Source organism: Muntiacus reevesi, chromosome 10 (genome assembly GCF_963930625.1).
Source record: "Muntiacus reevesi chromosome 10, mMunRee1.1, whole genome shotgun sequence".
NCBI lineage: Eukaryota > Metazoa > Chordata > Mammalia > Artiodactyla > Cervidae > Muntiacus > Muntiacus reevesi.
Genome location: NC_089258.1, coordinates 7,776,367 through 7,791,371, shown reverse-complemented (window position 1 = coordinate 7,791,371; position 15,005 = coordinate 7,776,367). Strand labels below are relative to the sequence as shown.

The window sequence follows — 15,005 nt, the reverse complement described above, 5'->3', positions numbered from 1 at the left end:
AGGGATTGATGGGAAGAGGGTACCACAAGAAGATCACTTCTGATTTCTGGAAAGCAAAAATTAGATCCTCTCCTCACATCACAAACTAATGGTTTTTGAGGGTATTCCCTGATGTTCCAGTGGTTAGAATGTAAGGGGCGGTAAAGAGTCTGCCTGCAGTGCAGGAGACCTGGGTTTGATCCCTGGGTCGGGAAGATCCCTGGAGAAGGAAATGGCAACCCACTCCAGTACTCTTGCCTAGAAAATTCCATGGACAGAGGAGCTTGACCGGCTACAGTCCATGGGGTTGAAAGAATTGGACACGACTTAGTGACTAAACCACCACAGGGAACTAAGATCCTGCAAATTGTGTGGCTTGGCCAATAAAACAAAATAAAAATAAAATTAAAAAAAAAACCCAATGGTTTTGAGAAGTAAATATACAAAGAGTTAGAGTAAACTTGGATATTTTTCATATTATTTGTCCCTGTTAGTTCATTTTTGGGAATTTATCCTCAGGAAAATAATTGAAGATGTAGACAAAGCCTTTGCCCAAAAATCTTCACTGCAATGTAATTTTTACTATTGAAACATTGAAATACAAATATATATGTACCAGTGAAAAAAATGAAATATAAAATTTAAAAAGCTGAAAACAAACTGAATACCCAATGATAGAGAATAGATTAAATAAAGTATGGTTTGTCTTTTTTTTTTCATTTATTTTTATTAGTTGGAGGCTAATTACTTTACAATATTGTAGTGGTTTTTGCCATACATTGACATGAATCAGCCATGGATTTACATGTGTTCCCCATCCTGAACCCCCCTCCCACCTCCCTCACCTTTTTGCCATTAAAATCATGGTTCTGAAGAGTTGATAATTATTCTATAATCATGGCATTAGGTGAAAAATGCTTTATACAAATAGGCGTGTACAGAATTGTTTACAATTATGCCAACAGAGTACTTAGAACAATTAAAGAATCAATAGACATTTTGTTGTTTCTGAATTGTGAGAATTTATTTTTATGATGGAAATTATTACTTTTATAATAAAAGCTCTGTGTTTGTAAAAGAAAACAACAACAGAACAGCAAAAATATTGTTTTATGTGAATGTGTGAGTATTTTACAATCTTAGATTTTTATTATTTTTTAATATATATTTATTTATTTGACTGTACCAGGTCTTAGTTGCAGTGTGTAGGATCTTCCGTCTTCATTGTGGCATGCCGGCTCTTTAGTTGTGGCATGCGGGATCTAGTTCCCTGACCAGGGATTGAACTCAGGCCCCTTGTATTGGGAGTACAGTCTTAGCCACTGGATCACTAGGAAAGTCCCTAGATGACTTTTTTCTCCTTAACTTTTCTTTATTTTTTCCTTACATTATTTTTTGATTCACTAGATTGTAAATTCTACGAGGCCAGGCTCTTCTTCTTCTTCTTGTCTATCTCTCAGCATCAGGCCTGAATGAAAGAATGATTAATAAAGTGTGAGTTAATGAGCTTCCTTTGCGTCATCTCTCAATGTAATAGAGTCGATCAATATGGAGGCAGATTTGTTCTTCCCTATTACAATTCCCCACTGTCAATGTCCATTCCTCATTCTTGTGGGAAAGGGGCAGCAACTGCTCTGGCTATTTCCTGCTGAACAGGGGCACTGATGGGATGATTGTGGAATGGAATTGATCAGTTTGGGACTAGAAGTATTCCTGAGTCTCTAGTTGGGCATACATGGCTTCTCTTTTTGTGGTTCCCAACACTTAGACAAGCACTCGAATACACACATAAACTCCAGGATGTTCTGCTCTATGCTAGCTTTATACCCTGCCAAAATTTTATAGAAAGCGGGGGGCTATTTTCTTCTTTGGTCCTTTTCAAAAAGTGGCTGTTACCAGCATGGTTAAACTAAAGAGAAGAGCAAAAGTCATCATTTCTTATTTGGTAAGAGGCTTGGCTCACAACAGCAAATTATGATCTCAAGATCAAGTCTATTTTTCTTTGCTCCATCCAGTTCCTAGAGGAGTGAGTTTTACTAGGGTGTGGTGAATCCCTGGTCTTTTTTTTTTTTTTTTGAATCCCTGGTCTTATCCCAGCTAATGAATAGAGGAGGGAATGTTCTTCAGGGTCTCGTACCGTTCTGTCCACTTAGCAGCAAGCTGATGTTTGTGCTAAGTCACTTCAGTCGTGTCCAGCTCTTTGTGACCCCATGGACGGTAGCCCACTAAGTTCCTCTGTCCAAAGGACGCTCCAGGCAAGAATATTGGATGGGTTGCCATGCCCTCCCCAGGATGTTCAGGTCCTTGTTTTCTCCAGGTTTTGAGGAGACTATCCCTGGGTTGGAAGGGTTGTAGAACCACTTTAGTTGGGCAGGCAAACCTATAGGAAGCAAAGTCACAGACATAAGTTAGTATAGTCCCTAATATCTTAACATGGTTGGTGACTGCTAAGTCCTTTAAAAGACATTCACAAACTCCTCTGCATGGTAGACATTCCAGAATGGCCTACCATACAATATTTCAAGAGGGATTAATTTAAGTTTGCTTCTTGGAGCCACTCTAATCCATAACAGGGCAACTGGCAAGGGCTTATCCAAGTTAAATTAGTCTCCTGACATATTTCAGCAACGCTCTTTTTAGTGTAAACATAGACGAAACACATGATCCAGCAACCCTGCTCTTCACTATTACCCAAGTGAAATGAAAACAACTGTGCACACAAAATTTGTAACTCGTGGTTTTATTCTCAAACCTAGGAAATAATTCAAATCAACTAGGGAACGGATAAGTATACCATGAAATTTAACTCAGCAATAAGTTACTGATAGGCACAATGACATGGATAAATCTCATTACTATGCCAAGTGAGAAAGGTTACACATTGTTTAACTCCATTTATAAGACATTTTGGAAAAGGCAAAACTATAGAGAAAGAAAACAGATTAGTAGTTAAAAACTACTTCTAGTAGGGGCTAGAAGTAGTTAAAATTTAATAAAGGAAATAACACAAATCAACAGGAAAGGGAAAATGATGTTAATAAATGATGCTGGCAAAACAAGCTTTTCTTGTGCATTTGTTTGTGTGTGTGTTTGTGCATGTGTGTGTATGTGTGTGTGTGAGGTCTGTTGATTTGCATTGTTTGTGCATTTGTTTGTGTGTTTGTGTGTGTGTGTGTTTGTGTATGTGTGTGTATGTGTGTGTGTGAAGTCTATTGATTTGCATTGTTTGTGCATTTGTTTGTGCAAGCTTTTCTTTTTTCCCCACACCGCGCATCTTGCAGGATCTTTGTTTCCCAATCAGGGATTGAACACAAGCCCTTGGCAGTGAAAGCACAGAGTCCTAACCGCTAGACCAGCCAGGGAATTCCCAAAGTGAGCTATCTGAGGAGATTAAAACAGTCCATTTTGCTTCTGTCTATGCCCTTACATCAGACGGGAAAAGAGGTAAGCAAACCACAAAGAAGCAATGCCAGTCTGGTCATCCACCAAGCCCCAGTGCTGGGAATTGAGAATAGGAACCGGAGGCAGTAGAAGGGGTGGATATCTGGGCATAGTGGCTGGAGTGGCTCGGGTAATAACAAATCCTCACTCTCATCTCATTCCTTTTTTAATTTTAATCACAGAATAGTTTTGTGGGGGTAGGAATCATTTTGCACAGTTTGTGGGATCTTAGTTTCCTGACCAGGGTTTAAACCTGGGTCCCTAGCCAGGGAATTCTTTTATCACAGAATAGTTCTAATTGCAGGATTGCATAGAGTCATTCAAAGGCCACCATTCCTCCATGTTTTATTGTAAAACGATTGATCCTCTCTAACCATTAACAGAATGCCTTTTTTGCCTTGGTATCAACCAATCAGGCAGAATTCTGGGCTGGGCATTTGGGTGATTTTTGGAACCAAGCATCACCTTTCTTTTCTCCCTGGGAATGTCCCACTTTTGGACAAGAGCACAGATGGTGGTTTTTACTGTTGTTCTTTTCCGTTTCTTTCCTCCATTTGATATTGCGAAAGTTTTCAACATCACTAAACTGATTTGGCTATAAATGGAGAAACAGTACCAAAACAGAATGAAATTAAAAACCCAAAGGACAAAAGAAAACCCTAAATAAACTCTCAAGTTTGCACTTGTGGTTTTACCTATCAACCCAACCCCATGCAATGCAACTCCTTAGAGAGTTGTTGGATCCAGATCAATGACATGGAAGACTGCAAAGAACATAATTAACACAGCAAGGGTGACAGTACATGGTACGCAGGGCCCCAAGATAATCCTACATAAATGGGGAGCTCCTAACAGGGACCGTGACCACGCATTATTCATCTTCCTCTTAGTCATGGGTTCATAGCTGAAATCAGACCACTTATCCACAATGCACCCCAGAGAACTTTCTTTAGGGATAGATGAAACATTCCTCATCTTTTACAGATAGAAATGCAAGACGACCCGCAAATGGTGCACACAAATGCTAGCATCTAAAAAAACAAAAGAAGGTGTGCGTGCTAAGTCGCTTCAGTCATGTCTGACTCTGTGCAACCCTGTGGACTATAGCCTGCTGGGCTCCTCTGTTCATTGAAATCTCCAGGCAAGAATACTGGAGTGGGTTGCCATGCCCTCCGTCAGGCGATCTTCCCAACTCAGGGATTGAACCCGTGTCTTTATGTCTCCTGCATTGGCAGGTGGGTTCTTTACTACTAGCACCACCTGGGAAGCCCCAAAAAGAAAAATAGGAACTGGTCCACAAAACTGGTAAATGTCCAGCAATTATTTCCTCTCTCCAACAGAGTACTCCACTTAAATACAAACAGCCTGGCTAATTTCTGAGGGAAAAGCCCCAAACAGAGAGGAATAAAGTTTCCAGCTATAAACAGCAGAGTCATTTACCCTACTGTCTGGAGCCCTTCCTTGTTCCAACTGTCGAGCACTGGGGCAGTTACAGCTGCTTTAGAGAATTCTGAAGGGAAAATCCTCAGGGCAAGTGATTCCAGTAGCTGTTGAGCCTTACTTGAGAATTCCCCTACTTGGGCTGGCTGGCCGAGAGCAGCAAGGTTCCTATTCGACGTTGCCAAAATTTGTTACCGATTCCAAGGCTATACTATTCACCACACGATAGGCCAATCAATCGAGATAGTAGCAACTTTATTTGGAAAGCCAGCAGACAGAAAAGATGGTGGACTAGTGTCCCAAAGAACCACCTTGCCTGGGATTGGATGCTAGTTTCTTTCACAGGGCAAAAAGGAGAAGGTGAGGAGGTAAAATTTTAAAGAGGTGATGAGTTGTTATAAATATTTCCTGGTTCTAGCCAGACTTCAGAGGCGATGTGTTAATTTCTTCTTTCCTGCAGCTATGCACAAATGGGCCTCATTAGGAAGGGATGTTTCCTATGAGCTAAGCAAAGATATTTTAGCTTAAACTCAGGCAGGAAGGCAATGTTCTCAGAGATGGGCCATTATATACACTTCAAGCTATAGGTGCCATCCCTTTAGTGATTGTTGTTGCTCAGTCACTCAGTTGTGTCTGACTCTTTGTGATCCCAAGGACCCACCAGGCTCCTGTGTCCATGGGATTTTTTTCAGGCAAGAATACTGGAGTGGATTGCTATATCCTTCACCAGAGGATCTTCCTGACCCAGGGATCAAACCCACATCTCCTGCATTGGCAGGTGGATTCTTCACCCCTGAGCCACCAGGGAAGCCCTAGTGATTAACTTGTAGGTTATTCAGAATACAAAGGTTAATGTAAAATAAACAGATCCAGTACGGAGTCAGATTTGTTCTTCCCTGCTACATCACTAATTTTCACTTTAATTCTTCAGAGTAACCCCTCCTTACACAAAAAGAGTGTTTGGGGTGGGGGTTGCCTTGATCAACAAAATTAAAAAACCTTCACACGAGTGATGATGTTTTTAAGAAGACATGTGATGCTACAGGGCAGCTAAGCCCACATGTCTCAACTACTGAAGTCCTCATGCCCTAGATTCTGTGCTCCACAACAAGAGAAGCCATTGCAATGAGAAGTTTGTACAACACAACTAGAGATTAACTCCAACTTGCCACAATTGGAGAAAGACTGAGCATAGCAAAGACCTAGTACAGCCAAAAAAAAAAAAAAGAACAAAAACAATGTGAATTTGAGGATCTTATCAAAAACATGAAAATAAGACTTGATTATATACTGAGCCTATGCCTCCTCCTTTGTTCCCATCTCAGAGAGGCACACCACCCCCACCAGAAACATGAAAGTCATTCCACACTTCGGGCTCCTACACCCTCAGAGTCAGTCTTTTACAAGCCGGATCACTTTTTCCATCCCTAATGCTCCTCTCTCTGTTCCAACCACCACCATCTCCTGCCTTCACTACTGTGTGGGTGCTCAGTGGCTCAGTTCACTACTGCAGCTGCCTCCTAACCAGTTTCTCTGCTTCCCACCTCAAATTCATGCCTTCTGAGCTCTGGTCATGCTCAACTTTCTAATACACTACCCTAGGCATGCCACTCTCCTGTTGACGGCCCTTCAGTGGCTCCCCATCCCTCTCAGGAACAAGTAGAAGCAGCTCACAGTCTGGCTCAGACTCACCTCTCTACCACCATCGCACTCCCATGCCAGGGGCACAGAGTTTTGCTCTTAGCATTTCCTCATGCTCCCTCGGGTCCTTTGCATGAGTTGTCTCTTCTCCAGGGGAAATAATACTTTTTCTGGTCCACACTCCTTTGCCTGGCTAACCAACTCCTTCTCATGTCTCAGCTGTTAAAGTGAATGTCCCTTCCTCCAGGAAGCCTTTCCTGGTGCCATCCTCCCCCCAGCTTGATTAGGTGCCCCTTCTCTCAACCCCAAAGGGCCTTTGTACTTATTACCTCTGATATCTGCATTGTCGCTTTTTGTTTGCCCATCAGCTTCCCTATAAGTCTTGTAAGCTCTCCTGCGCTGGGCCATGACTTGTTTTCCATGGCAGGTCCAATACCCAACAATTGGTAGGCCTTCCATGGCTGTTGAATGAATGAGTAATGAATAATGAATGAAACAAGTACCCTTGAAGGAACTGATTTTTTTAAAAAAATTATTAATTACTTGGCTGCATCAGGCTTCCCTTGTGGCTCAGCTGGTACAGAATCTGCCTGCCACACGGGAGACCTGGGTTCTATCCCTGGGTTGGGAAGATCCCCTGGAGAAGGGAACGGTTACCCACTCCAGTATTTGGCCTGGAGAATACCATGGACTATACTGTCCATGGGGTTGAAAAGAGTTGAACACGACTAAGTCACGTGCGAGTGACTTTCACTTCACATCAGATCTCAGTTGCAGTACTTAGGGTCTTCATTACTCATGTGGGATCTTTCGTAGCAGCCCATGGACTTGCTAGTTGCAGCGCAGGTGCTTGGTAGCGGCGGCCTGCTGGCTCCAGAGCACTCGGGTTTTAATGGTTGTGGCCCTTGGGTTTACTCTCTCTGTGGCATGTGGAATCTTAGTTCCCTGACCAGGGATCGAACCCGTGTCCCCTGCATTGCAAGACCAATTCTTAACCACTGGACTCCTGGGAAAATCCCAGGAACTGATTAATACTTTTTAAGATGCTTAGAAGTTGACATTCAGAAAAAAGAAAAGATGATGCCCTTGAATGATCCATAAATTCTCCAAAGGGGATGAAATTGTCTTATGATTTAAGAAATAATGTGAATTAGATAGGCAAGAATTTGGGAGTGAATGTGTACTGGGGAGGGGGGGTGCGGGGAGGCGGGGATTGGGAGCGATCTATCCCTTCTGTTGTTGTTTAGTTGCTAAGTCATGTCCAGCTCTTTACCACCTCATGGACTGCAACACATCAGGCTTCCCTGTCCTTCACCATCTCCTGGAGTTTGCTCAAACTCATGTCCATTGAGTCTGTGATGCCATCCAACCACCTCATCCTCTGTCACTGCCTTCTCCTCCTGCCTTCAACCTCTACCAGCATCAGGGTCTTTTCCAATGAGTTGGCTCTTTGCATCAGGTGGCCAAAGTATTGGAGCTTCAGTTTCAGCATCAGGAGTATTTTACTCCTGACACTGTTTAGAATTGTTACTGCTGCTGATAATAAGAAGCATAGTGACTTTTAGTCAGTTTGGTAGCTTTTCAGTTCTCACTGGGTCATGTGCTCCCTACTGTTTGTCCCCAGGGAGGACTGCTCCCACCCCACCCCCAAGTAGTATGCCACTGCTAAGAACCCTGATTACTGGGTAAACTGGTTTGTTTTCCTCCCCTCTCCAATGAACTGGGAGTGAGGTCAAAGGTGTCCAACTTTTCAAAACTCTACAGGGCAAGGTGGTCCTCTGCCAGGGTTGACTCTGGCCTGTGACTCCTCTGGCACCACCAGCTTCTTCGAGGGAGCCCTCTGAGTCTCCTGGCTAGTGGCTGTGCATGGCAGGGAGGCCCTTCCTAGGCATAGGATCCAGCCCCAAATTTTGTCTTGTCCCTGCCACTAGCCAGCCTACCCCGAGGCCTTGTGCTGGCTCTCAAGGTCCACACTCTCAAGCCCCTCTGGGGGGGCCTCACTTTGCTCACTCATAAAACTGGGGCATTTGGTGACCTGTTCCTCTCACTGACCTGAGTGAGGTATTCTACCACAGGGGACTGGCTAGGTTGGTTGGGTGTATTGACCAACAGAACAGAAGACAAGTCTGGACAGGTGGACAGTGGAGCCTGGGCCCCAGGATGGGGTGTGTGTGTGCAGGTGTCACAGAGAGGGGGTGGGCAGGGGTGGATCCCAGGCGAAGGTCGCAGATGGGAGAGGTGGCTCCAGCAGGTCGGCTGACCCTGCTTGGTGACAGCCTTCAGGAACTGCAGACACACTAGCTGGGCTGCGCTAGGTAGCTCCTGGCTCTGCCTTGGAGTTGGGGAGGGGCTGGGGATGGAGAACAGCCCCTTGGTGAGGTCACTTCTAGGGTGGGAGCCAAGGTCCCTTTCTGGGAAGGATAGGTGTTGTCATGAAAGCAAAAGGGATTTAGGTGCGACTATAGGAGGGGCAGGTGATGGTGGATCAGGGAGGATGAGATGTCTCTACTTGGGCTGCTTCCCAGGAGGGTGGGGAAAATTCCTCCCGCCCAGCTCTGTCTTGTTAAAAGGTAGGGGAGCTAGACAGGATGACCTGGGAGACAAGGTAGCTTGCAGCTCAGAGCCAGGGCTTGGGGGACTCACAGTTGAAGAGGAAGCTCTGGGACACCTCAGGCTTGGTTCAGGTGCCTGCCAGGACCGGACCTTGGCTGTTCCTCTGTGAAATGGGGACAATCTCCTTGGTACTTGCCTACCAAAGACAAAGCATCCGCTGACTTTGTCACCAAAGATCAGGGAGTCTCTCTTATAAATTCCTTCTCAAATTTTGGAGAATGGGGAGCCTGGACCCACTGGGGCAGAGGAATGCTTTAGAGTACAAGTAGCCTGATGAGATATCCCAACCCAAAAGCCCCTCCAACAACTAGGCAGACATTCTGAACCCAGGGATTAAGCCTTTCTCATCAATCCTCTTTGCTAATCCTGTTTCTTTGCTCCAGGTTTCTTCCCCAAGGCTCCTCAGCCCCTCACTGCTCCATCCCACAAATATTTATCCAGCACCTGTTATTTGCCAGGTATTTTCTAAGCCCTTGGAATTTGGAGGTGAATGAGATGGTTGGTTGATCCTTGTCCTCATTTCCCCCTCGGGGTAAAACAGCAGGAAAGTAAGTGAGGTAGTTTAGCCTTTACTGGCTCTGGGAGAGAGCCTAGACAGCTGTGGAAACTCAGAGAAGGCACCATATCCAGCCCGGGGTTATGGCCAAGGTATCAGGGACCCTGAGTCTGCAAGGGTCAGTGGGCATTTGCCAGGGAGGCTGTGGTGTGCGGGACAGCAGAGGTGGAGGAGAAGGTTCTGGAGCCACTTCAACAGGCTCACAAGAGCCAATTGTTACATTGTCAGGAATTTGGCAAACCCCTTGTTAAACACAGCCATTATTAAAAATTATATTGTATAAATGTGTAATCACAGAAACTATTTTTAAAACAAAGGTAATAACTAATCAAACTCATTACTTCCTTATCATTATTACATCTTATGTTTTTTTTTCTTCTTCTTCTTTTTTTAACCTGCGCTGGGTCTCCATTGCCACGCAAGGGCTTCCCTCACGTTGCGGGGAGCGGGGTCTCCTCTCCAGCTGCAGTGCTCAGGCTTTTCATTGAGTGGCTTCTCATGTTGCAGAACACGGGCTCCAGGGTGCATGGACTTCAGTAGTTGCGGTACATGGGCTCTAGAGCGCAGGCTCAGTAGTTTAGTTGCCCAGTGGCATGTGGGATTTTCCAGGACCAGGGATTGAATCTCTGTTCCTGCTTTGGCTGCTGGATTCTTAACCGCTGCACCACCAGAGAAGTCCACATGTTATACTCTTGAGGTTATTTATATCTGTTGAATCTTTAGAGTGGAGGAGATACATAATGGGGTACTGCTGCTCATCTCTACATTAGTAGTTTGATAACAGCCATGGTGACGGTATTTGTATCATTGAAAAAGTGTTTTATTTTTATTTTTTGGCCACACCATGCAGCCTGTGGGATCTTAGTTCTCCGACCAGGGATTGAACCTGGGTCCCTGGCAATGAGAGCGAGGATCCCTAACCACTGAACCAACAGGTGATTCCCTGCATCATTGAAACTGAATGACACCATATACAGCAGGGCTTAATTTGTGGTTTTGTTGATTACATGGGCCAGAGGTTAACACACTACAGCTTGCAGGTCAAATCCATCCTGTGAGCTAATAATGGTTTTTATATTGTTTGATGGTTAAGAATATTTTGAGACATGAGAAAATTCAAATTGCAGCGGTCACAAACGAAGTTGTGTTGGAACACAACTTCGTGCGTTTGTTTGCAAACTGTCCGTGGCTGCTTTCACACTATCATGGTAGAGCCTAGTAGTAACAGTGACTGTATGACCCAGAAAGCCTAAAATATTCTATTTGACCCTTAACAAAAATGTTTGTTGACCCCTTGTCTAGACCTAAGAAAGTGATAGAAAAAACATTAATGCAGATGAAACATGAAAGTTTATCATGTCTATAGCCATTATGTTGTGAATAGCACAAAATCCTAGGGATATATTCTTCCAGTATTTGAAAACCACCATCCAATTCAGCAAAAAAAGATCACATGTCATTGGTGAATTACTGATGCTTTAATACATCTTTATTTTTTTTTTGAAGTTTTGAAAATTTTTATTTTATATACAAAGAGCTAGTATTATTTCCGCCTAAGGTTGACGTGCTTGATGAGCCTTCTAAGGGAGTTCGGTTAGTCCAACTTAAGGAAGACGATGTCCTTCGCATACTGGCGGAAACACTGGCAGCACATATTGAGGCCGTATTTCCAGATCAAACCGAGCTGGTTTGAGCAGACCCAGCAAGAGGGAGAACCCTGGCGGAATTTTTTCGGATGGCTCCAGTAGAGCTGCTGATGACCCATGTTGCTTTCTCGGTTGCAACGAAGTTAAAGGTTACATCTTTATTCTTTTACTTTTGTCCTGCTCTTTAACGTAAATGAAAATTATCAACCAACACTTATGATGAAACTGTGCTCCTTAGTCAATGATGTGAATGACTTTTTGCAGAAATGAATTGTAATCAAGCCTTTGTTCATGATCGGATTTTGTCAGATCCTGAATGAATTGCAACCACAAGTTGCCTACACATAGAGGGTTGGCAAAAATCAAAGAGAGCATTCTATCGAGCAATTGATGCTGTAGAATTTTCAATAAAGAACACTGTATACTTTAATAGTGTTTGTAAGTCGTGTACTATTTTACAACTTTGTACCAATAAAATTTGTAATAGATTTGTGTACATATATAGACATGCACATTATTTCTAGAAAACCAGGTGTTAAGCATTTACCAGCACACAGTGGGACAGAGGGTTCAGGCAGAAAATGTCCAGGGGAGACCAGGTGCTCAGGGCAGAATGAGAGGGCAGATGGTGAGGCTGGAGCACTGGGATAGACGTGGGGGGCCTTGTGAGCAGGGCTTGGGAGCCAGACACCATCCTAAGGCATTTCAGGAGCCACAAAAAGATTTTGAGTGCGAGAGAGATCCCATTGGATTTGTGTTTAGATCATGTTGACCAGTTGTGTGAAAACTGGAATGTTAGGGACAGCTTTCAAGGCCTTGGATTCGTGGAGGGAGGGAGAACAGTAGCAGCAAAGTCGCAGCTCTTACTACAGACCAGGCTCTCTCTTGAGCACTTCGTGTGTGTTATTACCTCCCTTTCACAGATGAGGAAACTGAGGCCCAGAGAGATTAAATAACTAGTAAGTGGCAGAGTTGAGATTTGAACCAGGAGTCTGATTTCAGAGCCCGCATTCTTAGTGACTACATGTGTTCAGACAAGAAAGACAGCGAGACTTGGAGTGACGTTTCTTAATGCATGTATAAAGTTGATGAATATTTACAGATATGCTTGGCAGATAGGAGGAACTTGAGAAAATTCTTCAGACCCAGCAAGACTTGACTTACTGATAACAGGGTGTGAGGAACCAGGGCCGGTGGACCTTACCAGCTCCCTTCATCCCATGGACAGTACACTGACCGAGGCTGCTCTGACCTCCTGCTCTTCCCTCTGTCCTCAGGGAGCTCCCAGTCTCAGGGACAGACTCCTGGACAGGCGCACACATGTTGGCCGGAGCCTGAATGGGCCCAGAGTGGGGCTCTTGGTTCCAGTGTACTCAAGCTCAGAGGAGCAAGAGGTGTGAATTATCATCAGCAGGAAGGGCTTCCATGTAGGTGACTTGGGATTTGGATGGAGAGGGGAGAGAGGATGGGTCCTGCTGCCATTGTGGTTTTTCTCTTTGGGCATCTGTATTTAACAGCAGGAGTCTGACGGAGCCCTTGATACACAGCTAATTCAGCTGCAGATACACACATTTCAAAGGCCTAGAGGTGCCTTCTTGGCAGGAGTTCTGGCTCAGGGTGTGGGCCGGAGGTGAAAAGGGTGGACGTGGAGTGTTGGGGGGATACTATAGGTTGGTGGCAGGGCGGGCCCCACATGGGGTGTTGGTTCCTTGAGGCCACAATTGTCAGCTAGGGGCTCCCCATCATGCTGGCTCAGCAGGTCCCACAGGGTGACAGATGACTCACCCTCACCTTACCATGACCCTGGTAGAGGTGTGTGGGGGGGTATGTAGAATGGAAATGTGTATTTATCCACGTGGGGGGACACCCCGTGTTCCATGCTTGAGTCTGAGGTGCGTGCTCCTGGCCGATGGTGCACACAGGCCATGTGGGCTGTCCAAAGATGTGGGCCACAGGGGTAGAGGATGTGCCTCGAAGATTGGGGGGTGGTGGTGGTGAACACAAAGCTCTTCCAAGAGTACATGGGCATGGGTGCAGGTGGGGGTGCAGCTTCGGAGGCTGGTGAGCTGTTGGAGGAGGTGGCCTGGGTGGTGGCGGGCGAGGAAGCTCCCTGCCGATGGCTCATCACCCATGAGGATGGTCTGGCAGCGCTAGATGATGACACCAGGTCCTCTAAGTCCGTGATGATGGTGGTGGCTCCCCCAAGCTTATCCATTAAGCTCCCCACTGCAGGCCAGGGTGGTTCCCCATCCTAACCCCAAGAGAGCACACACCTCCCCTCCACAGATGACAGACAGGCAAGAGGCAGGGAGTGTGAGCGTCCAGCTGGGGCTTCCTCTCACCCCTGATGTGGGAGGGAGACTTGAGGGTCCCAATGACGTCTGGTCTGCTGGGGTGTGGGGCAGGTTGCCCGTGCCCCGGGTGTGTGACTCTGTGTGCGCTGGCCCGCAGTGTACGTGAGTATCCACTCTGAGTGTGCTGGCCCTGCCCTGGCACCCGGAGCCTAGTGCCACCTTCCCATTGGCTTCCACGATCTGAGAGATGCTTGAAGTGAGGCAAGGAGCCTGGGCTGGGAGCCAGGAAGCCTGAGTTCTACCCCAAGTGCTCTTAGTGACTGGAGAAGTCCCTTTATCCTCTCTGGGGCCCAAGTTGTCCTTTGTAAAATGTGGAGGGGCCATAATCCTTACGGTGCCACCTCCCAGGCTGTTGAGAGGCAGATTCTCATGGAGGTGTTTGGGAGGTCAGGAAGGCTTGGTTCTGGGGGCTTCACAACGGGAATGCTCAATTGATTGACCAGAGGTGGAAGGCAGGGAGCAATTTCCAGAGAAATTGCCTTCTGCCTTCAAAAGGGGTATTCAAACCTCTTAGAGAAGTGAGATGTTTAGAGTTCTGGGGCTGAACTTCAAAACAAATTAATGTTACAGGCCAAGACCTGCCTGTGCTGAGGCTGGGAATGTCTGTCTACTCATCCTTGCTCCTCCCAGCCCTGTTTGCCAGCTGGGGTAGAAGGTGGGGGGGTGAACAGCAGATTCCCCCGGACTGAGGTTGGGCGCAGGCTCGCAGCCCTCCCCTCTCTCCTCCGCCCGCCCCTCACCCCGCCTCACCCACTCCCAGCCTGCTGTCTTTCAGGCTCAAACGTCCCGACCCGAGTTCAAGCTTTTTTCATCCTGGGGCTTAGCCAGAGCAAACAGCATATAAAGTCAACAAAACAAGAAAGGAAGCATCACAGGTGAGGTGGAAAAGAAAACTTGGAAGCCACAATAAAGGTGTGTGGGCTGAGCTGGAGCAAGCCGTGTGTCTCTCCTAAGAGCAAGACCCTGGGGCTAAGGCTGGCCCAGTCAGTCTCTCATTGGGTGTAGGAGGAGGGGGCTCCAGGGTGGCGCCCCCAGTGGACTCAGGCACAAGGAGTTAGCTCAGGCCGCCAGCAAGAGCCGCTAGTGCCGTCTCATGTATCCCGTTAAAAGGGTGTGATTGGAGGGGGACAGAGTTAGACACCCCCTCTCCCTCCAAACCCCGCTGAACCCTAGGCTAGGCTGCCTCGGCTGCTGTGGAAAGCATCTCAGAGGCTAACTGGAGGCAGGGCTGTGGGAGGTGCAGGAGTGGAATAGGCTGGCACTGGGGCCGGAGTGAGAGCTCCTGGCTGTTTGCCTTGCCTGGTTGTTTGCCCCAGGGCTCACCCAGGGTCTTGG

The 15,005-nt window shown here is 46.2% G+C and overlaps 1 protein-coding gene across 1 annotated transcript; it reads right to left on the bottom strand.

Annotated features, from left to right (window-relative positions):
• Positions 1 to 11,264: 11,264 nt before the first annotated feature.
• LOC136176464 (small ribosomal subunit protein uS14-like) lies at positions 11,265 to 11,435 on the bottom strand. The gene has a single exon (XM_065946690.1). The coding sequence runs from the start codon at positions 11,433 to 11,435 to the stop codon at positions 11,265 to 11,267; it is 171 nt and encodes a 56-aa protein (XP_065802762.1).
• Positions 11,436 to 15,005: the final 3,570 nt, after the last annotated feature.

Coding starts and splice junctions, on each gene's coding strand:
- LOC136176464 (XM_065946690.1), bottom strand. CDS start 11,435: ATGGGTCATCAGCAGCTCTACTGGAGCCATCCGAAAAAATTCCGCCAG.